The 23,916-nt window shown below is 38.8% G+C and overlaps 1 protein-coding gene and 1 non-coding gene across 4 annotated transcripts in view; one reads left to right on the forward strand and one right to left on the reverse strand.

The window, feature by feature from the left end:
- ITGA8 (integrin subunit alpha 8) overlaps positions 1-23,916 on the forward strand; it is a 110,951-nt gene that overhangs the window by 52,637 nt on the left and 34,398 nt on the right. For all 3 annotated transcript variants that reach the window (XM_040549862.1, XM_040549861.1, XM_040549863.1), the window contains exons 18-24: positions 21-158; positions 620-687; positions 1,898-2,045; positions 10,386-10,478; positions 15,043-15,122; positions 18,395-18,475; positions 23,253-23,358. In XM_040549862.1, the coding sequence (XP_040405796.1) occupies positions 21-158; positions 620-687; positions 1,898-2,045; positions 10,386-10,478; positions 15,043-15,122; positions 18,395-18,475; positions 23,253-23,358 (714 nt within the window). The remainder of the gene's footprint in view (positions 1-20; positions 159-619; positions 688-1,897; positions 2,046-10,385; positions 10,479-15,042; positions 15,123-18,394; positions 18,476-23,252; positions 23,359-23,916) is intronic.
- Positions 3,856-3,937, reverse strand: TRNAL-AAG. Its single transcript has one exon. It is a non-coding gene; the product is annotated as a tRNA-Leu (tRNA).

Consider the following 23,916-nt stretch of genomic DNA (forward strand, 5'->3'; position numbering starts at 1 on the left):
TATATGATTGTCTCTCACAGGATGAAACAGAATTTAGAGATAAATTGTCTCCCATCAATATAAACTTGAATTATAGCTTGGATGAATCCCGTTATGAAGATGGCTTGACTGTGAAGCCAATACTGAATTATTACCAGAAAAGCTCATTAACAGAACAGGTATGAATTTTGCATGCAGCATCTTCTGTATATAAACTCGAAAATGTTTAGGAGTATTATGTGTGTCATTTTTCTTTAAACAGAGTATCAGGCCCAGAAATTGCACGAGGATTTAATTAATTCAAAATGTATATTGAAGATAAGTATAGAACCAGGGAATCCTTTAAAGCATTTCCAAAATTTTGTTGTGTTCATAGTTTTGATTGCATTTTACGATATGTAAGCCAAGTTACTGTGGGAAAGGGCCTGAAAGATGTTATTATTCTGGTAAGGCCATAGTTTACAATCTAAATAGTCTCCAACAGTACTTAAGTGGAAAGGAACTTGTAGAAAGGAGATTAATTCAGAAGGGCAGTGATAGTGGCATTTAAGACATTTAAATTCGGGATATTTAATAAAGTGATTTGGACTTTCAAGCATTTACTAACTGTATTATATATACATTTTTTGTGACTACACAGGCTTACATTCTGGTAGACTGTGGGGAGGACAACTTGTGCATTCCTGACTTGCAGCTTTCTGCTATGCCGTAAGTTAAATAAAATAAATGATGCTGTATATAACAAAACCCAGACAATTCTAACTGCTTTAGCAGAATGAAGCACAGTTCTGTTGTTTGCTGTCTCTACTTATTCTTACCTGATTTCCAGATTTTAACTTGTGCATCTAATTCATCTAGAAAACCAAGAAGTGGAGAAATATACACTTATAAAGTATGTATTTGTCAGACATGTTCATGGTGTTTAAAAGTTATAGAAAATACAGTTTGCAAGTGTTAGGAGCAGTACTAGTTCTCTGAATGCCAAGAGATAACACCAATTGTTGTTCAAGGGAGCTTTTAAATGTACTTATTTCACTGTGACAGTAAATTTGAACTTGGGACAGAATTCTCTTGAACTCACTGTACAGTGAACTAAATGAATCAAAGAATAAAAGAATTTCAAAACATGGCAACAATTCCTCCTGTGGAGGGAGAAATACACCAAGCAGGATAAGTGGGAAACCTCTGGCAGTTACATGGAATCACAGAATCACAGAATGGCCGAGGTTGGAAGGGACCTCTGAAGATCATCTAGTCCAACCCCCCCACACCCCCCGCCGAGGAGGATCACCTAGAGCACATTACAGGATGACATCCAGGCAGGTTTTGAATATCTCCAGAGAAGGAGACTCCACAACCTCCCTGGGCAGCCTGTTCCAGTGCTCTGTCACCCTCACGGTAAAGTGCCTTCTCATATTCAGCTGGAACTTCCTCTAATCTGTCTCTGTGCCAGCAAAATCAGTAGATAGCTGTGAAAGGAAAGGGCACAGTGCCATTGCAGTTCTCAGGAGAGCTTCTGTCTGTTCATTGTACAACAGGCACGAAGGGATAACTGAAATCCCACCAATTCTGTTCCCTCCAGAAAGAAGTGGGTCTCTGGTGGCAAGTATTTTACTCCACTAGATACTTGTCTCTAGGTTGAAAATAGTCAGGCTCTGAAATTTTATACAACTCACTTTCAGGTTCTCTGGTAGTCTACTCTGATCATCCATGGTATGTGTTTTCCTTTGAACTGTTTCCTTCCCAGGTGCTTGCATACTTTTCCATTGAATCATTTTTTATAAAAAAAAAAAATTTGCTCTGTATTCACAGAATATTTTCCAGAACAGATGCTACGAGAGCAAAATGGCTTTCTGCTTTAATCATATGTAAATCATACTTTTGTTTTAATTCCTGACAAGTTGTATGTTCTATACAGAGATAAAGATCCGCTAATAATTGGAGAAGAAAACTGTGTAATGCTCATAATAAATCCAAGGAATGATGGAGAAGGAGCCTATGAAGCTGAGCTACATATAAAGATTCCACCTGAAGCAGATTACACTGGTGTTGAACGCAACAACAAGGTAAATGAAAATCAAAATGTTAGTGATAATCATAGAATCATAGAACCCTAGAATCATTAAGGTTGGAAAAGACCTCCAAGATCATCTGGTCCAACCATCCCCCTACCACCAATGTCACCCACTAAACCATGTCCCTAAGCACCAGGTCTAGCCTCTCCTTAAACACCCCCAGGGATGGTGACTCCACCACCACCCTGGGCAACCCGTTCCAATGCCTGACTGCTCTTTCTGAGCAGAAATTTCACCTAATTTCCAACCTAAACCTCCCCTGACACACCTTGAGGCCATTCCCTGTAGTCTTATCACTAGTTACCTGTGAGAAGAGGCCGACCCCCAGCTCCCCACACCTTCTTTTCAGGTAGCTGTAGAGAGCAATGAGGTCTCCCCTGAGCCTCCTCTTCCCTAGACTAAACAACCCCAGTTCCCTTAGCCGCTCCTCACAGGACTTGTGCTCCAGGCCCTTCACCAGCTTCATAGCCTTCCTCTGGACATGCTCCAGGGCCTCGATGTCCTTTTGTTGTGGTTTAACCCGGCCAGCAGCTAAACACCACACAGCCGTTCACTCACCCTCCCCCCTCCCTCTCTGGGATGGGGGAGAGAAACGAGAAAGTGAAGCCTGTGGGTTGAGATAAAGACAGTTTCTTAAGACAGGAAAATAATAATAATAATAATAATAATAGTAGTACTACTAATAATGTGTACGAAACAAGTGATGCACAATGCAATTGCTCACCACCCACTGACTGATGCCCAGCCTATCCCCGAGCAGCCGGCCCCCCACCCCGGCTAGCCACCCCTATATATTGTTCAGCATGACGTCAGATGGTATGGAATACCCCTTTGGCCAGTTTGGGTCAGCTGTCCTGGGTCTGTCCCCTCCCAGCTCCTGCTGCACCCCCAGCCTGCCCGCTGGCAGGACAGAGCGAGAAGCTGAAAAGTCCTTGGCTTGGTGTAAGCACTGCTCTGCAACAATTAAAACATCAGCATGTTATCAGCACTCTTCTCATCCTAATCCAAAACATAGCACCCTGCCAGCTACTAGGAGGAAAATTAACTCTGGCCTAACTGAAACCAGGACACCTTCTTGTAGTGAGGGGCCTAAAGCTGAACGCAGCACTCGAGGTGCAGGCGCCTCACCAGAGCTGAGTACAGGGGGACGATCACCTCCCTGGTCCTGCTGGCTGCACTGTTCCTGGTACAAGCCAGGATGCCGTTGGCCTTCTTGGCCACCTGGGCACACTGTCGGCTCATGTCCAGGCGAGCATCAACCAGCACCCCCAGATCCTTTTCCTCTGCACAGCTTTCGAGACACTCTGTCCTAAGCCTGTAGCGCTGTGTGGGGTTGTTGTGACCAAAGTGCAGGACCTGGCCTGTAGCCATGTTGAACTTCATCCCATTGGTCTCTGCCCATCAACCCCTCCTGTCCAGGTCCCTCTGCAGGGCCTTCCTGCCCTCCAGCAGATTGACGCTGCCCCCCAACCTGGTGTTGTCTGCAAAGTTGGTGAGGGTGCACTCAATTCCCTCCTCCAAGTCATCAATAGAGATATTAAAGAGGATAGGCTCCAACACTGACCCCTGGGGAGCACCACTGGTGACTGCTCGGCAGCTGGGTTTCACTCCATTCACCACCACCCTCTGGGCCTGGCTGTCCACCCAGTTTTTGACCCAGCAAATCATGTACCAGTCAAAGCCATGCGCTGCCAGCTTCTCCAGGAGAATTGTGTGGGAGGCTGACTGGTCCTGATCCCCCAGTTGTCCCACATATGCTGTGTGATTGCGTTCAAGGTGACCAGTTCCATGAAACAGCTGCTGGCAGCGGTGGGATTCGAACCCACGCCCCCGAAGAGACTGGAGCCTTAATCCAGCGCCTTAGACCGCTCGGCCACACTACCGGCCTGATCCTGGGTGTGTCATCCTTGCACCCGCCCTTCAGATGCTTATGGACATGCCCAGTTAACCTACATAGGCTGTGCTGGCTGAAAGCAGCAAGTGGACAGGTGCCTCTTAGGAGAGGAGATCCCATCAACTCTCAGCTATCTTTGCGCTCACAGTCCAGGCTGAAGATTAGCCGTGTCACATGCAGATGGGAAAGTCAGGTGCATCCTGGTTCAGAGCCAGATCAGGTCCAGTTCCTCGTCATTAACTTAGGTATGGTGCCACACAAATACTGTCATGTTTCTTCTAGTGTGAGTGCTGTTAACATAGTTCAGATTTTGAACCAGTCAACCCATGGTCGATCCCATGGTGTTACCACCTCTCAGTCAGGGTCAATAAGCCGTGCTGAACCCCAGACACCCGGACACTTCTGTCTCATGCTACCAGCCCAGCAGTGTTTTACCATTGTTAAGAGTATTCCAGTCTCTGATATCCTGAATAATTGAACATTAACTGCAGTATAAACTTGACAAAGTTGACCTCCTTTCTATTCAATTAACTTATCTTACGGATAGGCCAAAAAAGCAGTTAAAATGTGAAATGTGGCAATGTTCACAAAAGGGCTGACTCATGTCCCGCTGAGCTGTACTGAACACGCAGTGTTTCCTTTTGGGATCTGTTTGTTTTTTAAGAGCACAGACGAAACACTATCCTGCAAACAAGCAGAGTGTTCTTGCATTCTCTGTTGGACAGCGAGTCTGAATCACCTCATCTGCACATAAGTCTCCCAGGCTGTTGCAACATGAACTTTCTTTTTTTCTGTCAGTGCCTGGAATGTGCAGCAGGGCCTCAAGGGTGAGAGTGGGAGAAAGCAAGTTAATTTCCTTTCTGAAGGCAAATGTTTTTAAGGAAGTTGAAAGTAACTTACAAAGTATTTCCTTACTCTCTTTCCATCAGTGCCTTTATTATTGGGCTTTTAACTCACTTTGAAAAAAAAAATGACAAGAATTAATGATGTCACTGAAGATGGTAATATGGAAATTCTCTGAAAACTCACTTCTCAAAAGCATATATTTGTGCACAAATAAGTAAAGACACCAGCCTCTTGCTGTCATCTGCATTTCTTTTATTCTCTTAGCATACTCCCTTTTTTCATACTGTGATCTACAAGGCATAAGGAAAACTTAAGTTCTCTTTAACATGTACACCTGGCTGTCTTTTTCCTTTGCTGCTCTTTGGGAATCTTTGGCTGTTCTTTTGGCCATTACCAAGGATGTCAGGGGAGTCACTTACTCCAAAGCCCACACATATTAGCCCACACATATCTATCATTCGGACTGAACAGAAATCACTCAGGGCTTTTCATTATGTTAGGAAGGCTTGAATTTTGTAGTGCCAGAAGGGTAGCCTCAGGGGGGATAGGAAGGGAAAAAGAGCTGGGAGAGTCTGGTGTTTTGCAAGAATGAGGATAAGCTAGAAATGGGTTGGCAAAAGATATTACTTTTCTTTTTCTTTTTTAAAACCTAGGAAACATTACAAAGCTTTTCATATTCTTCAGTTTTTGTGGAAGGTAATATACATTTTTGACAAGTCAAATTCTGAATCCTCCCAGATTTATGGAAGAATTGCCTTCATTTTCCCCACATTTAGTTAGTTCACTAGAGCACAGAATTTATTTTGTATTCTCTTTTCATACTTATTCTATCAAAAGAGATGTCATTACATTCTTTCTGAGAAGTATCAAAACGTTAGTCCTACTGTCTACATCATTGTTATCATCTTGCCTTCTACACTGCAGGTACAGCTTACACAAGAATTACACATGGTACTGAAAGAAAGTTTGTTCTTTCTACCAATTTTAAACTGTAAAAGTATATTTTTGAAAAGAATGGTCTTTGTGATGTTACAGTTCATTTAACTAAAAAATTCATTTCTAAATCTTTATGTGGGAGAGAAATTGATATTGTAATTTTCTTTAAAAAGACAAAGCTAAAATTTGCTGGCATTTTTCTGATGGAAGTTGGTTCTTGTACGTATTCATAGAATCATAGAATCATTTAGGTTGGAGAAGACTTCTAAGATCATCTGGTGTAACCTTTAACTTAGCACTGCCAAGTCCACCATTAAACCACGTCACTGTTCTGACATGCTACTTAAAACTGCAGTGAACATGACAAAGAAGAAAATATAGTCTTCTTAATTTAAAAAAATAAATTTACAATGGAAAAATATCACTGATTTTAATAACTCAGACATTCTTTTATATTCTTCTTACTCAATATTCTTGTTTAATTTATCCCAGGTAAATGTACAGATTAAGCAGGATCACCACCTGAAACAAGAATTAGCAGGCAATTTCATTTTCCCCGGAGTGATCAGAACCCTAGGTATCAGAGGCCCATCTGTTTCAAGGATGATTTGTTCTAATGATTTTTATGGGTCATAGTACAAATGACTGTAAATTAGAAAAGGACTCATTTAATGCAACCTATGGGGTTTAAAAATCTATGGCAGTTTGAACCACTTGACAAGAGCTCAGAAGAACTTACCACATTGGTATGCAGGAAACACTGGGGTATATGGAAGAAAGTTCTCTTGGTCTGTAGGTACTTTGAGGCATGGACTGTAGATTAAAATTAACGTTTTGTTGTCAGGTGCAGTGGAGCTGGGATTTCATTTCTTATTTTCATTTTTGTACAGCACCCTGGCAATGCGGCATTTGTGAACACTCCTGAAATACAGATAATTGAATACAGAGTGATTTTGGCAGACAGGTGGGCTTGTGGTAGAGGCAGTTGCGGTCATGCTCTTAAAGCTCTGCATCCAAGGATTTCATCGACTATTCACTGCATATGTTCACAGTCCTCTGTGTAGTTGTTTTTCTCCATACTGCAGACTTCATTGTACTAATGCAGAGATGATAGACATCTCAGAAGCAGCAAAACAAGTAGGCTGAGGGACGAACAAATGAAATGTAATGAGCCAAAGAAATCACTTGGTACATTTCTGATGGAACCGAAAAATCTTTAGAATCAAATTATTCTGTTAGGCTGCCAGCATTTCGAATCAACTATACTTTTACAGGATGTTAGACTACTTTATTATGGGGCCACTCTGGATTTAGTCTAGCTAATAGACAAATTTATTCCTTAATTGGTTCCGTTAAGCCTGATTATTTTTTTTTTTTTTTAAATAATTTCTTGGGTTATTCTGTATTATTTGAGTTACACTGTGAATGTGTTAAATACTTTCAGTTAAATAATTTAACTGAAGCGTTAAATAATTTCTGTTAAATACATAACTGAAAATTCCTACACCTATTACCTCTTCTCTTCAGCTCGATGCAATGCAGTGTTTGGCATTCCTCAGTTGTCATTAGCTTGTTATCTCCGGCCTGATTCTGTAACATACTGAACCTAGACTGGGCAACTGTATCAGAAGAATAGCTCTTTGCAGAGATGTACATGAACACATGCAAGTGAAGACCCAAGCTAGTGTGTTTGATCTTAAAGTCTGAGGTCAAGGATATGATTTTGAAGTTTCTTTGACTCTTGCACGTACTGATACTTCCTTCAGTCAAAAACTGGTTAATGAAACAATGACTTATAATGAAATGAAATGTGTTATTCATTAGTTGTATTGCGGGAACACTTAAAAGCTCCAGATACCAGGTAAATGAGAAAATTACCACAGCTTTACAAGTTACTGGAAACCTTTTGGCTTGTCATAACTGTCCATATGCAGTAGGTGTGGAATTACAGGAATTAGCTGCAATGAAAAAAGTATAACCACATTATATTACCTCACATTTCCGTGGCCAGCAGTAGAGCCAGAGGCAGTATATGCTTGCTGTATGGTAACTTCTTACACTACAATAGCATGATTGTGTGCTTGAACCCCAAGCCATTGTCTGAGTACTGTACACTAATCCTTTGCCCAGCAAAAGAGTTTCACATACAACTCTATCCTGCCTTAGTAGTGGTGGGTGGAGCCCAAATTATCATGGAATAATTAGTAGAAGTAAATCAAGCAAATACAAAGCCCTGTTAGGTATTTGTTCCACACCAAAAACATTATGTATTTTGGCATGACTGTCTCTGCTCAGGCTGGGAACTGCAGGGCTATTGCAGATCACAACCAGCTTTACTCTTCAATGGATAAGTCCAGAGCTTTTAGCCCCATGCCTTTCTGAACTATATCATTATACTCTTTTAAAATAGGAAAAGATATGCAACCTTCTTATTTTACCTGAAAATTCATATCGTAAGAGTAAATAGAAGGTGGCTGGCTAGATGAGTCATAAATTGAGCCTTTTGAGGACAAACACTAGTTCTCATACATCAGTTAGATGAGAAGCTAGATTCTGGAATCTGGTACCTAATCCATCCATTTCTACTCAGAAGACAAGGTTGGAAGGTGTTGATCAAGAAAAGAGAGGAGGTATTTTAATCCACAGCCTGTAGTGCTTAACAGTTCTGGCATCAATTTGTAATTCATTGCTAAGACCACCAGAAAGAGTTTCAAGTTTGTAGGCTGCCTGGATGACTTAGAGCATCCAGTCATTTCCTAGTTAAAATGCACCCTGGGAGCACATGTGTTAATTGTTGGGGTTTTGCTTCTGCTCAAGATTGCCAAAAAGACCATGTGTTGCTATAAAAATGTAAATTGCTGCCAGTGGCAGGTAGTAGGATCTTGTGGCAAAACCTTCCATCTGGCTGAGTTACATATGAGATAATAGTACTGACAATACCAGGTAGATAAGTTTTTTTGCTCTTGCTTGCTTCCTGCCTGGTTTTAATTTGAGGTGTATTGAACCACCTTAAAAAGGTGATCAGTGGAAAAACAAAGGCAATTAATATCAGTTTTGAAGAAATTATATCACAGCTCCCTGTCACATCTTTATGCCCACAGATGAGCTTTTGTGATTCTGGTCATATAAGTTCAGTTCCATTAATCATTTTTAGTCTAAAAGCATAACCTACAAATTGTAGAAAACCTACTTGCAAAACTTTTCTATTTGCTTAGCCTTCAAGGGACAAAAAGTGTGTGATAAGGGATGAAGTATTCTGTTCTGGTGTTTAATACGGTATTAATAAAGAAACTGCAAGGTATGAAATATAGATGAATATCTAACATTTAGACCTGAATTTCAAAAAATAAAAAATAAAAATCAAGAACAAAACCATAAACCCACAAATCAAGCTAAAATGAACAGTTTTCCAGACAAATTTGGTTTCAACTGTGTTAACATTCTTGCTTCTCCCATGTGTTCCTGCCCACCTCTAATTAAGCAGTTGGGAAGAATGTAAAAATCCTCCGCTCCCTGCTGTAGAGAGGCTTGGGATGGCTGGACACACTGTGTAAAAAACTTCATTTCCTCCTCACAAACTGTAAAAGTGTCAATATGAATGAGGTGCATACTGAGGGCATGCTTCACATGGGCTACATTTAGGACATGCCCTGTCATTTCTTTCAGTCTCAGGAAGTGATAAGATCAACATGTCCACACTGGCTTTTACAGATTAGGAGTGAATTGGTAGCCAGTGGTCTGGAGATTTCCCAGGTCTTTCTATATAAAGAGCATGACCTCGCATGTGTTGCTTAATCTGTGTGAAGCACAAATGAGAGGAAGGGTAGTGGGAGAGCCTTATGGCAACAGCTCTAGCTGCATTCTGCTTTTACAAAGCTAGTTTACTTCTGCACATAATTGTGACTATTTTCTCCAATATGCCAGAGAGGTAAACAGAAAAAAAAAAAAAAAAAGCATTTTGTTGCTTTGTCTTAATTCCTTATCTCCTATCTTCTGCTATCCTATAGTTGTTCCTCCTTCTGTACAGTCTGTTTTCTATACAGATGAAACTACTAGCAATACAGATTACAAAGGGTTGAAAGAACAAAGAAAAAACACATTTTACATTAATAATTTTAGAGGGAAATTATTTTAGTAGAAATCCATCTTCTTTGTTGCTAAATTATAAATTACAAGTAATGTAGTTACAGAAATAACAACATGAAGTTGTAACAACATAAACCATAGGTTGGAAAATAAAATTCTAGGCTTGGTCCATTTGTGGCCAACGCCACAAATTCATTCCAGAGACTTCTAGTGACAGATAATAAAAGTATTACAATTAGTGTGAAACCTGTTTCTTTCACCCCTTTTACCTACACTTATTTTCTCTGTTGAGTCATTATGGCCATAAGGGTGATTTACAACAGCAAAGCCGTATGTTAAAACTGGAACTGGAGTGATTGCCCTTCAGGTACTGGGAAACTTCCCTGTTTGTTTTTCCCTGGCATCAGTTTTCACCCATTGTCTGACAATAACCAATGAAATGTTTTCCTAGTGCACTGAGCAGGTGTCTGAAATCAAAAGAAATGTCACGATCAAAAAGGCATCACTTTCCCGACTGGATACGTTTCACTGTGATCTCTGACCTCCATATTGGTGTCCTTTTGTTACAGGCACTGCGTGTATTGAGCTGTGATTACAAGATGGAAAATGAAACTAGAATGGTGGTTTGTGATCTTGGGAACCCCATGGTGGCTGGCGCAAATGTAAGGGAAAACCAGATGCATTTACTGATTTTTATCTAATTGAATTTTAAAGAGGAACAAACGGAAAACTATTCAATTAGGAGAATGTGTCCAAATAAGTAGCACCTAAACCAAATTATTTACTCGGACAGGAAAGTGTTGGTGCAATAAGAGACAGTACTGTGCTTCTGAAAAACTAACAATCTGTTGTTCTAAAAAATTGATGATATTAGATCACACATTTTATTTCACATACTCTAAAGAAAGTTAGTGTCCCTCAATTTAAGTCCCAGAAGTTGCACTAGTATGATGAGAAGAGAATCCCAATCCATAATGTGTGATGTTTATTTCTGCCTTAGTATTCTTTCTATTTAGGATGTGTGTAGTAAATGACTGATTCTTTATTCTGAGTCTAATCTTGAGTGTATGACCATTCTCTTATCAGTTTATATCATGACTTACATCCATGAAAATGAGGTTGGAGTAAAGTTTTCCTTCAGATTATGACTGCCATTTAGATAAAACATAACAGAGACAAAAAAAGAGCTACCCATTCCATGGTTATCATCACTTGTTCCTATTTACTGACAAACAGTTCAGGGCAGCCCCAGAAGAGTTGAATCTAGGAATGTTCTGCCATGGATGTCCCTGCAGAGGAATTCTAGCGCTGCTCATAACCTCAAGGGGCATAATCCTATAGGTGTTTAACTCAAACTCTTTTTCAAGATCTTTCAAACGATCTTGAAATAGTTCCTGTCTCACCCTTGATAAAAGAACCAAATGGATCACATGATAGAAGATTTGGACTCCAATAAGCTTGTTTGGGTATGTAAGGTTGGCTTCAGATCAGTCATAGAGCTTTTGAAGGCAAATGTGAGACCAGGTGTCTCGTACAGTCATGGTTACCAGCAGTCCCAGGCAGACTCCTTGGGATTACAAGGAGCTAGAAACCACAGAGAAACAAACTCCAGATGGTAGACCCACTGGGAGCAGGAATCTGCTTGGTGAGGGTTCTGCTCTGTGAAACTGCTGCGAACTAGAAGTCTGAAGAGGGGGGACTTTAAAAGTATTTTCTGGGAAAGGCATTGCGCTAGGAACACTGACTGCATAGATATTGGAGTCAGTGAGTATAGAAAACAGGGCTAAAAGGTTCTGCAGTTTTTGTTTTGTTCTATTAAATGAAACTCCTAAAAAAGAAGAGGAATTGAAAAAAATACTGAGGAATGGAGTTTTCCTAATGTGATGATGGGAGACACTGATGGGCCAAAGCACTAGAAAAATCCAAACTCTAGGCAGATAAGATCTCTTACCAGAAAAACAGCAAACTTATCTACTGAGTTGTTTCCTGGTTAGTCTTATGGCAAAAGCAAATTATCAAGATAGACAAAAGTGGACGAGAATCTCATGGATGATTGTGCGGGTAAGCATTAAAGATCCATGGGTTTTGAAGAGGAAAGGGAGACAAGAAGCACTACCATTTTATATCCATCTAGGAGCAAGTCTGTGTTGCTTTGCATTTTATCTTAAGTATAAGCAATGGAAAGGTCTGTGTGTGTGGAGATATTAAGCTAGAGCCCCTCTACTCTCCTCTGTGAATCCAAAGCTCTGTTTCCACATCATCCTTGACCCAAACTACTGCCAGTATGAAGACCTCAGGAATGTTATTTGGTGGCCACTGAAGCAGTGCTACTCTCACCTGTCTCCTCATGGATTCTATCAGCACAGCTAATCCTGTTTTGCGTCAGAATCAGCACTCGGGCTGCTGTAAATGCATTGTTACCAAATAGTCCTAAGCAAAATACTTCATAAAGGGAGACTTGGAAGTACCATAATAAAACAGCAGGGTTCATAACATGTTTAAGAATATTCTGTTTTGAAACAAAAAGAATCTCACACTTGAAAATTAAGGCATACAAAGATAAAGCATCACAAAGCCAGATGGCAAAAGTGTTGGATTATAGTTAGCGAAAGCTTAAAGCCTAGCTGTATCTTTGAAACCAGCTCTCCTGGAAGCTTAGTAAAGGTGAAAGGACTTGAGCTTTTTCAGTCCAAACGTATTTATGATGGCAAACGTACTTCCAACAGCAAAATACCAACCCTTTGTACAAATTGCATAAATCATGAGAGGCTGCTCTGATCCATTTCCAGTTTTGCAAAACAATTCTGCTCTGGCAGGAGATCAGTTATTCTCAAAATACGCAGTCAGAAAGGGACTCTGTGGAAGTTGTGAGGGAGTGGGAAGAGAGGGTTAGGTCAAAGTCTAACATTCTTAAAACTCTTAACTATTGAGTCACTGTAATGACTTTTCAGCACCCTGAAACCTGAGGATTCTCCAACAGTTTAAGATCAACTTTCTGGGGATGAGAATTATGTCAGGATTTTGTGATGTACCTCATGGGATATTACTGCGGTGGGCTGCAGAACACTTTACATTTTCAACATTGTCATCAGAATTACTATCTCTCTGACTTCTTTAAATTCCATGACCTTAAAATCATTTACTGCCCACAGAAAGTATGTATCCTTTTCAATAGTATCTGCATGGTTAAAAAAAAAGAAGATAAAAAAATGAGAAAGAAAATCCCATAACCATATGGCCCAGAATTCAGACTAGATGTCTGTGATACCATCTCACAGGCAGAGATGAAAGATGCTCGAAGTACTTAATTTATGAAATGGATCATACTGACAAGCTTACTCTTCAGTGGTCCTAGCAAGTGAAATGTAGGTCTTATTAGAAATTCTGGTAGAAGAATTTGGAACGAAATAGAAATGAATGGAAATAAGATCAGAAGGCTGGGAGGCTTGGAAGATCTTGCCTATTTCTTGGTGTGTAGCAAACTGATTTTTCAAGAGCACAGAGGCTTTATCTTTCATACGCCCTGTAAGACATGTCAAAAAATGCTAGCCATCTATCTCCCAGCGTACTCCTGGGTGCTGCCGAACATAACAGATTAAAGATTATCAGTAATAAAAGAAATGTTATGTATTTCAAAGATGCACAATGATTCTAACATGGCAAATAATGCACTTTAGATGAAAGTAACTTCACTTGGAAAATTTAAATAAAGTTAAACTATTCTGATTAGATGAATCTCCTACTAAAATAGGGAGGTCCCGTGACTGCTAGTGTACAAGCTAAAGCAAATTCAACTCCTTTGGCCTCTGAGTTTTCAGCAAGGGCATATGAGGATCTTAGTAGTAGCAGTGTCAAGGGCTACTTGACATTAGCAAAGTCATATTACCACACAAAGGCAACATCTGCAGCTCATTAGACTCATACAGTAGAGGTATGTTTCAGTATTAAATAAGCGATTAAACCTGGGACATCAGGGATATAACAGATCATCAAAACTGCAGTTCATGCCTGCTCTGTTAGATCTGAGGAAAATGGTGTCTTTGGTTCATCAAAACTTTTTTTTCTGCTAGAAATGGAAACAAATTTATGCAGACTGATCAGTAAAAGCAGTAAGAAATCAGTATCTGATTTTTTTTTGTCTCAGAGATTAAAAAGATCATGATACATTTCTAAAGTTGAATCAATAAGGTTAAAATCATCCCCAAAATGGTCATAAAAATAGTTTACATCTCTATTCCAAGCCAACTGTTCAGCTTCTGTTTAATTTAATGAGTATTTTCCTTTCATCTTAAAGATTTTACTTCCAAAAAGAGAGATTAGCTCTAACTATGATATTAAAATGAAAAGAATTCAAAGATTTGAATGTGCCATTTTTTAATGGTAACAGTATTGCTTCAAGCATAGGACAATTGAAAGAAGTAATTGAAACACATTAGCTAAGTCTTGCTCTGCAGATGCATTAATATTCAGTGATCCACCACTGCAAGTGAGAAAAGAGGGAAAATTGAGTGAAGACTTAAAACAAAATAACGCTTGGAAAAAAGAAATTTCTTAAACATCTGAAATGATACCCACAGAGGAAAATCCTTCCTCGTCAGTGATATTGAATCTGTGTCCCAGACAGAAAACTGCATTGTTGTGTTGTGTTCTGTTGCTGGCAATGCTGCCCCAAGTATGCCAAGGAAAGCATACCAAAGAGACAAGTCTTTATTTTTCTCCACATGGAGAATATGGTTATATGTAACAATCCTTTTTTAAAAAGGAAAGCACATATGCGAGTTATCTGTCAGGAAATGTTACCATCAGACAATGCAGGAGGTGAGAAGGAGGGGAGAAGTGGTACTTATACACAGAGTATACATGCTGTATGCTTTGCTGTCAGCCTCAATACAAAATTCGGATTTCAGAAATTGCCAGATGAAAAACATATGCAGTTGAAATGAGGCAATTAAAAGGATTAATTTAAACATTGCGGTACGATTTTATTAATTTAATGTGGACGACAGATGGTATCTCCCCCTCCTCCCTAGCCACTTGCATAACCAGTGCTGTAACTATGTCCAGCAAGAGGGTTACAGAGACCCCACCATATGCTGTTGTATATTCCTTCTTTAACTAGCCTTGCAATTCCATTCTGTCTTCTGAATGAGCTTGTTCTGCTTTATTCCATGACTGTTTCAAAAAGCAAATGGAAATTAGTAACCTGTTCTTTTGTTTCTTTTCCAGTTCTCTACAGGCATCCGATTTTCTGTTCAGCATTTTGAAAATTCAGATTTCAGCATCAATTTTGAGCTGCAAATAAAAAGGTTAGATGTTTTATCATGAGCATGGTTATTTAAATTCTGAATTCCTGTCAGTATCTGGAGTTTAAGAAGTTTAACTCTTCAACATTACTAGTTATTTCTCCTTTGGCAGCTTTCTTCAGGAGGATTTGTAGAGCTGGGGCCATGTTAGCTTTTAACTAAATCAGTCTTAGAGTTATTCTAAGGTTTTTATTTTGTTAAAATACAGGTTAACTAATTTTGGTTAGTGTTCCAAGGTTCTTCCACAGATTTGCCAAATTTGCATGTGGTTCTCTACTTCAGGATTAATGAACAGTGATCATTTTCCAACAAAGTTCTGTATTTAAAAGCATAAAATGCTCTTGAAACATAAAAGATATGCCACTCCTTCACAGCAATATAGAAAATAGGTGAGCGGTTAAAATCTGATCAACAGTTTTCCTTTCTTTTTTTTTTAAGAGATGAATTTAAAAATATTTTCAGTTGGTTTATATCTGTATTTTTAGATTTACTCTTGACTTTTTTACTGAAATTACCAGATAATTGTTCTTGAACATATATAAAAATGTTTCTTGAAAGTCAAAATGCTTCATATTTCACAGAAGATGTAGTTTAAGTTACTGTCATAAAGAGAGAAAGCTGTTTCAGTTTGATTCAGGTGAATCTATACTTTTTTTTTTAGTTCCTCATTTGTGGGGATGAAATATTACTTCTAGAGAATCTTCTAGTTTATGCTGGTAAATGCATGGGGACAAAAAAGCACAGGACAGGCTGGGTTAGGATAACAGAAAGCACAAACTTGGGAATTTTTCAGTAGGTGGCAGAGCTTCTGCTACATCTGTCCTCATCAAATACACGCTGGAGTTCCTGATGGGGCCCTCCCTGCCCCACACACAGAGACTTAATTGCTAATGTCTGGCCTTTAATGAGGGCCTTGATCATGCTCACTATGGTAAATAACTGAGACATTTAAAATGTTTAAGTCATGCTTCCAGAATGTAACCCTGAATGGAAAGGACATGCAGAAACCTGGGAAGGGCACAGCAACAGAAGGCTGCAGAAGCTAAAGGGCTGGGACGGTGGCTGACAAGCTGGAGGCCATGCTAACCTGGGCATGGGCACCTCCAGAAAATACATAACTTCTAGATTGTAGGCACCTCCAGAAAATACATAATTTCTAGCTTGCAGGTCCCCTGCTCACACCGCTGTTCACCATCAGGGCATTAATGCAAGCAGCACAGTTATATATGTGAAATACGTACCAAAGGCTCTCGTCACTACCCTTTTTATGCTGTGAAACCAGGGAGGCTTGGAGCTTGGTGGGTTACTAGATCTTTCCAGCTAGAAAGAGCTGAGGGCAGGTCACCTTGGTAAAAAAAAATGAGAAGGAAGATGTCTGAACTTCAAGAGGCAGCAGCACCTCATACTTCCTCCATATCTACTGACTGAAATGTAGAGGGAGGAAGTCTGGTGGACTACCAAGAAGACAGGACAGTTTCCACAAGTTGGTATCAAAATGCTGAACAGCACCCAGCTACTTAAATAAATACATAAAAGTTAAGCTTCTTGCATAAGGAAGATATCCTATAGTTAACATACTCCTGAACATTGCTTCCCAAGCAGCAATACCATTCATGTATTTCTTTGTCCTTAGTGAACAGGTAAAAAAAAATAAAAAAAAAAAAAAAAAAAAAAAAGGAAACAGAAAATTTTAACTCAGAAAAAGGAAATGACCTCAAATGGAAAGAAAGGGAAGCAGAGAACATGTCTGAATCTGTGTCCTGGTCTGAGTTATTCTTAAAGACACCTTTAATTTGCTCCAAAACATCAAGTGGAAAATAGTTTTTTTGGTTTGCAAGGCTGAACTTCATCACTTATAAGAAATAGGCATGAGGCTTAGTAGTGTCTTGAAATCCAATTCATTTTCTCGTGTGGATTTTGCTTGGCATTATATACCTCTAAGCGATGGAGATGTCCCGGCACTTTTTAAAAAACTATTGTTATCTACAAAATAGCATAATGCACAAACAAGATTTAAATACCAAATATATGTGATCAAAATCTGTATTGTAACTCCATGGAAAGTAGATTGGTAAGAAGCTGGAGAACAGCTGATACTAACAAATTAATTGTATAGTCATTTTTTACTTAAAAGCAAATTTTAAACGCTGACTCCAGCTCAGAGCAATGGCTATGGAGGATTACTTCAAAAGTTCAAATGATGTTTGAGGGGAATCTGCATTAGTTTACAAACAAATTAGAGCTGCTCCTAATTTTAGCAATCTGTAACCAGAAAGCCTGGATCAAAGCACTGTTGCCCTTTACTCCTCAGGAGTCAGTCACTGGGAATGCTGGCCTCCTCTGAATGTTTCCATTTGACTGATGCTACCCAGATGTGATAACAGTAAACTGTGACAGCAATAGACACTTAGACTCCATGAAGTAAGGAAGTGCTTCCATGCTTGCTTGAGTAAAACCTCCTAACTTAGTGTCATTAATCCCATAATTAAATATACTGTAAATCTCTAAATATTTTTTTTCCTGTCCTCATGAATTTAAACCTGGAAACTGTTCTTTATGTGAATGGACTACAGTCACATGAACGGCCACTTGAAGTGAGGGAAACTACTTTTGCTACTAAGAATTTCCAATAGGAAAAGAAAAGAATAGGAATGAGAGGAACACACTTTAAATGTAGAGATCTGTTTTCAATGCTAAGTGGGATTAAGAGTGTAAACACTCTCTGGATAGAGGAGGGGAAAGAATAAGAAAGGGAAAGAAAACATTTATTTATTTATTTATCTGTTTATCTATTTTTGCTTTAAAGACTCTGTCATGCAGAAATCACAAGTTTGGAGAATCGTAAAAGCAAATTTTATTGTAACAAAGCCTCTTGTTCATTAACATTGCCTTCCTTCACTGCATGAAACAACCTCATATTCTATTAAGATATCCCTATCCATACAGATAGCCAAGTTGAACAGGAAAATTTAAATTATATTCTGAGCCAAATAAATCTGTATCATGATATCCACCCATATCCGCAGGATTCTTTAAAGGAAGTTTGAGTTGATTATACTATGAAACATGTGATGAGCTCAGACTTAAATACAAATCTGCTACAAGACTGAAGAGTGGCAATAACAAAACCCACATTGTCATATGTCCAACGGCACCACTTCCCAGCTGGAGACTTGTGGGTGTTCAGTGCTGTATCTATAACAGTCTAGAGTTCTGCTTTAAAAAAAAAAAAAAAAACTCTTTTAACCTTTGCACCAATCTTCAATCTTTTCCAGTTCTAATAAGATCAATCCAACCAGCAATTTAGTTAACCTCCGTATCAACATCAGTGCTGTGGCTCAAGTACAGGTCAGAGGGTAAGTATTCCACCATTTCAATTCAGAATGGTAACTGTTTTTGCATTGAATCTTTCTACATATAATAATTATGTCTAGTGGAATCTTTCAACATTTTATAACCCCAAGGGCCTTTACCCAACAAGAACACCTGAGAATTCCCAGGGAGTCTCACCGCCGCAAGCCTGATCAGCTAAGGATTTAACAGGCCATGTAGGGCAGGACTGGCCATGTAGGGCAGGACTGCCCATGTGGACTTCTTTAAACTTACCGAGTGTCGGTGCAAATGCAGCACACTGTAGAATTCCATTTTATTTGGGTATTCAAATAATGTCCGTGGACATTACTAATCCAGAATGTCTCTTTGTATGTGTTGGTCTGCTTGTGCAACCACCTAGGCACTTAATTCTCAATACCAAAGCAGAATCTGCTGGTTTTATCACTAGAATGATGAAACAAATTAAGGCAAGGCATATGCTAATAGAGAGCAGAGTGAGACCCTTGGAGAAAAGATGAATGAGGAGTGAGCTATGACTGTGACAAGAGTGCAGCCAGCAACTACTGTAGTATTCTTCAATTTCTGCCTGAAGCACGTGCCTGTCCACTGACACAAGGGATACTGAAACTAAACAAGCACAGGATATGATTGAAGATGATTATTTCTATTGTCTCTATTTTCACATACAGCTTGGTTTAGGAAACTAAAAAATGCAATTAGGGGATAAGAATCTCAGACTGTTTTGTAAGATCTTGGAACTAGACTGCTATCTTGGCATCCTGGAAGAGATCAGCAGGATGTTCTCTTAAAGCAAATGATTGCCAAAATGCTTTTTGTCTAGGAGCTCAGATTTCCTGCATCACCCCTTCTCAAATTATAGCTCTGGACTTTAACCATTCTCAGCACTGCAGAGGTACATGCCCTAACTTCACTCCCACAATCAGACCATAAGGTCTGGTTGATACAAGAGGAGTAGATGTCTCTTACATGATCCACCTCAGCAGACTGCCTGAGATGTAAACAAATATTCATTTATTTATGCTTTTATAGATTTACAAAAATCAATTTATTATTACCACTTCTAAGACAATATTTTGACTACCCTGTCCCATAAAAGAATCCAACCATTTTGCAAATCCCAGAGATCATGTTTTCTGTTCTAAGACTCAACATAAGACTATAAGGGAGATTTTTGAAGAATTTTTCAACACAATTTGTGCTTTCCGGGTTAAGAAGGTTGCAGTTTGGTGGAAAGAAGACAACAGGCACACAAAAGACTATGTGGACATTTGTTAATGTTTATATTTCTGAAAAGGAGCAGCTGTAAGACAAACTATTTAACAAGAACAGAACCTAAGCCGTTCTATGATTCTATGATTGATTCTGTGATCATATTTTCTGTAGTTAGTAATGATCACAGCGAAATGATCTGGACAAGAGAGGAATGTCACACTAACAAGGTGAAAAATACAAAATCAGGGGCAAGGTAACAGAGAAGTAGAGGCTGAGGCAGGATCAAAGGAGTTAGTTGGTTGGCTGCAGACAGGAGAGAGAATGCTGCTGGGAGAGAGCAACTGCTGGGTATTGTCATGAGTGGATGCCCAGATTAAAGAATGGCTAGAGTTTCAATGCAGCAAAGAAAAGGCTATGGATACAGAACATGAGATTTTTCAGTAAGGGTTGCTTTCACTGCTGCAGATTCTGATTTTTTTTCAGTGATATTGCTCGTCACCTTCATAGAAAAATCTTGCAGTTTGTATTCTTTTCAAATTTCACCAAATACAACTCAAACAACCTCGGTTGTTAAAAAGAGCAAGCTGACGAGTGGAAAAACGGGCCTGAATTGCTGCCTGCAGTGCTAAGAAACAGGTTGTTAAATAGAGAGAATTATTTAATTGAATGACTTCCAGTTGCTTTCCTCTTAAGTCTTTTGGTTTTCATGTTAGCTGTAGTATGCGTGTACAAAGGAAAATTCCCAAATGCTTTGTTGACAGATTTTGCTAATTACTCAGAGATGGTGAAGCATACAGCTCCATGGGAACTATTTGCTCATTATTTCCTAGATAAAAATAAAGAGAGTCTGTGTCCACATTTGGACTGGAAAATATCTTACACTGATTTCCCTACTGCTCTGCACAGAGGTGGATGAAGTGGGACTAGAATGATTATACATTTTACTGAGGAAAACTAAGTGCACTTATCAAATTGTGCATATGCATATATGCATATAAACTTACACAGTAGATGCATGCAAATACTACCCCTATGAGAAAGAAAGAAATCTTCTCTAATAGCCTCTTCAAAAGAAATTTGAGATAACTGCTTAGATTGTTCATTGAATGAGTAGTTGCTCAGATAACTGAGATTTGATTATTCTGCTTACCTATATTTCTATAAAAAATTAAGAGTTTTATAGCTGTAATTGTGATTTCCCACTGCTGAAAGAGCATTAGAGGAATGAGGGATTTAGGAAGGAAGCAATTTGGACTGGGAGGACTTGCAGCAGGCAGAATTTTTATTAGTATATCCCATATAACCATTCTTTGTAGAACTTCTTTTATCTAATTTTTTTCAGTGCTCGTGTTTTTCAGATCATTGTCATCTAAAAGTCCAGGAAAAATTCACAACTAATAAATCATTCAAATGTCAAATATTCTAAGTTAATTGCAAAATAAAATAGTCAAAAGAGAGGATTTCTGTTTTATTTGACCTGATTTTATTAACTTCACATCAATAGCAGAAGTGCTTAAAATAACTTTGTAAAATCTATTAAAATAAATGTACACATTCTTATATAATTTATAATCATTTTAATTGCATGTCTACATTTGCACTTCGCACTTTGTAATTCTGTAGATGAGAAAAACACTGTGCAGGGACTGTAATAGAAAATATTGACTTTTAAAACCCCGTGCCTTCTTTTTATTGATGTACACTTTGTGTTTTGAAAATTTGTGTGTTAGCTTAAGGGTCTCCATGTCTTGGCTTTTCTAACTACACAGGAAAGGTCCCACTCTCCACAGACAGTTTATAATTAAAGTTCTCATTGGAAACAAGGCTATTTGTGAAACATAATAAGTTAGGCTAAGTAACTCATCTGAAATGACATTTTATGAATATGCTTCATTTTCTTTATTGTTTGGCTTTGCTTTTCAATTTGTCTTCTGACATACTTGTTAGTAGGAACTAGAGGCATTTTGAAGTCTGTGCAAGTATTATCTGGGGAAGAGTTAGCAGGATTCTCCAGGATACCCTACATTTCACGAAGATTTATACTTTAGCTGGATGGTATTATGTTATTCTTCTCCAGGATCCCACCCTGCTTTGAGAAGCTATATTCTGTGAAAAAGTTTGTCAGACATTTCATTCATTGTATATGGCATATGAGCTGGAAGCAGGAACATTTCTTCTTCCTAAAATATTTTGAAAATGTCAGGATTTGTAACAAAAACTTCTAGTTTTCTGTTCTTTTCTCCAAGGGGAAAACTGTATCTGCAGTGATGCTTCCTCTGTTTACACTCAAGTGAAAGGGAATTGACATCAGTGAATAGAAGTCCATCATTTCACTCAAATTTTATATTCTGCACACAAAAAAAAAATCACCAGCAATTTTATTTTTTTTGTTTTAACAGTTTTCTGTCAGCAAACTCCCAGCTCTAGTAGAGTAAGCACTGAAATTCAATGCCTTTCCTCTTAGCTAAAGAATCTGGGAAGCAGCAAAAGTGAGTGAGAGCTGACCCTTGTAAAGGAAGGGTAATGCTTACTGTTTTAGCACCAAGAACTACTTCCAGTACAAGCAGATGACAGATGTCTGGGCCAAAACTCACCTACCACGCTGAAAGAAATTCTTGGGATCTGATTTCCCAGGATCTCAACAACTGAACAAGGTTACAGTTGGCATCTGAATGAAGTCCCTCCAGGCAACTTTCAGTTTTTGTGGGAAGTAATGCTTGTGATTCAGGTGGAAATGTTAACAGAAGACTGCTTGGTCCTTTCTTAAGATCAGACCCAGAAGGAAAGGGAAAACAAAATAGCAGACCTAAAGAAAGATGTCAAAGTCACTGTTTTTTTTCATTTGTTTTTGATTTTCATTGTCGATATTGCAACAGTGTTTGGGGCAATGCCCTAGCTACCACTTTGTCTGCAAAACAAATGGGAAAGCCTGGAGCACTGTTTCATGCTCTGCCTATGAATTCAGTTTCTTGATACACCAATTTGCTTTGTGGCTTTATGGAAGTCATTTGCCCTACCTGTATCTCAGCTTTCCACCTGTAAAATGAGGTAAATGACTACTTTATCATTCTTTTTTAAAAAGGGATAATAACAGAGGTTATAAGGAATTTACGGTCAGAGAAATTAAATAAATATCTAAAAAATATTTGCAGGAAAGTTATATGGATGGCATTAAGCATCTATGGGCTTAAATGGAAAATGCATTATTTACATATCATTACTCTAGTTTTGTGGCTAATGTATTCACATAACTCATCTGTGAGAATGATGCAAATGCCAGGCAGACTGCATTCCTCTTCACCAATAGAGAAGGAGTTACTCCCTTGCCTGGAAAGGATTACCCTTCAGAGGAAGTCTGAAACTAAATGCTCACCCTTGGAAGTCTGTAAGGAGTCAGCAGCACCTAATGGAAGCATCACATTGTTCGCCTCACCTAACTGTAATGAATGTGCCCAAATAAAGCGCCCTTCAGGGTTCAGGTCACTATAGGGGTCTTAATTTTCTCTAAAAGTACTGCAGCTGATCACTAGCAACGGATACTGTTTTAACTCATCTTATATATTACAGAGTGTCTCACCCCCCACAAATTGTTTTGCCGCTTCACAACTGGGAACCCAAAGATGAACCTACAAAAGAAGAAGAACTCGGTCCTTTAGTAGAACACATCTATGAGGTAAAACTAATTCTCATCAGTTAGATACCATCTGATCTTACCAGTCAGATACTATCACATCCTGATTCCATAGGATGTGACACTGCTTCCAATGAAATCCTGATGAATTTGGATTGTCATCTTTATCGACAATTAGATAAAGCCTTATATGTAAATATTCAAACTTTAGGACCTGACCCAAATTTAATCCAGAAATTCACAACCCTCTTCGTGTTAGTGGAAGAGACACAAGTTTATGCTAGAAATCTGCCTTTGACATTTAATAGATTTATAAACATTTGGGGTGTTTGGCAAGAATTAAAAACAGTGCATAAAGCTCATTACAGCCCATGTCAAATATTTTAAGTGACTTGACTGTTTCTTCACTAAAAGCTGTGAGAAGAAGAGTTCAGGTTAGAAACAAGTGGATTTAGTGAACTACGTGGAATACAGACCATCTTTGGAATCTGATGGATGGCTTTAATTCTAGGGCGTATAACAGAGTGCTTCACATGTGGTTACCATTCACAAACCAGCACTCAAGAAAATAAAAGCAACAGAGTTTAATCAACAGTGTAA

This window comes from Cygnus olor, chromosome 2, assembly GCF_009769625.2.
Source record: "Cygnus olor isolate bCygOlo1 chromosome 2, bCygOlo1.pri.v2, whole genome shotgun sequence".
Taxonomy (NCBI): Eukaryota; Metazoa; Chordata; class Aves; order Anseriformes; family Anatidae; genus Cygnus; species Cygnus olor.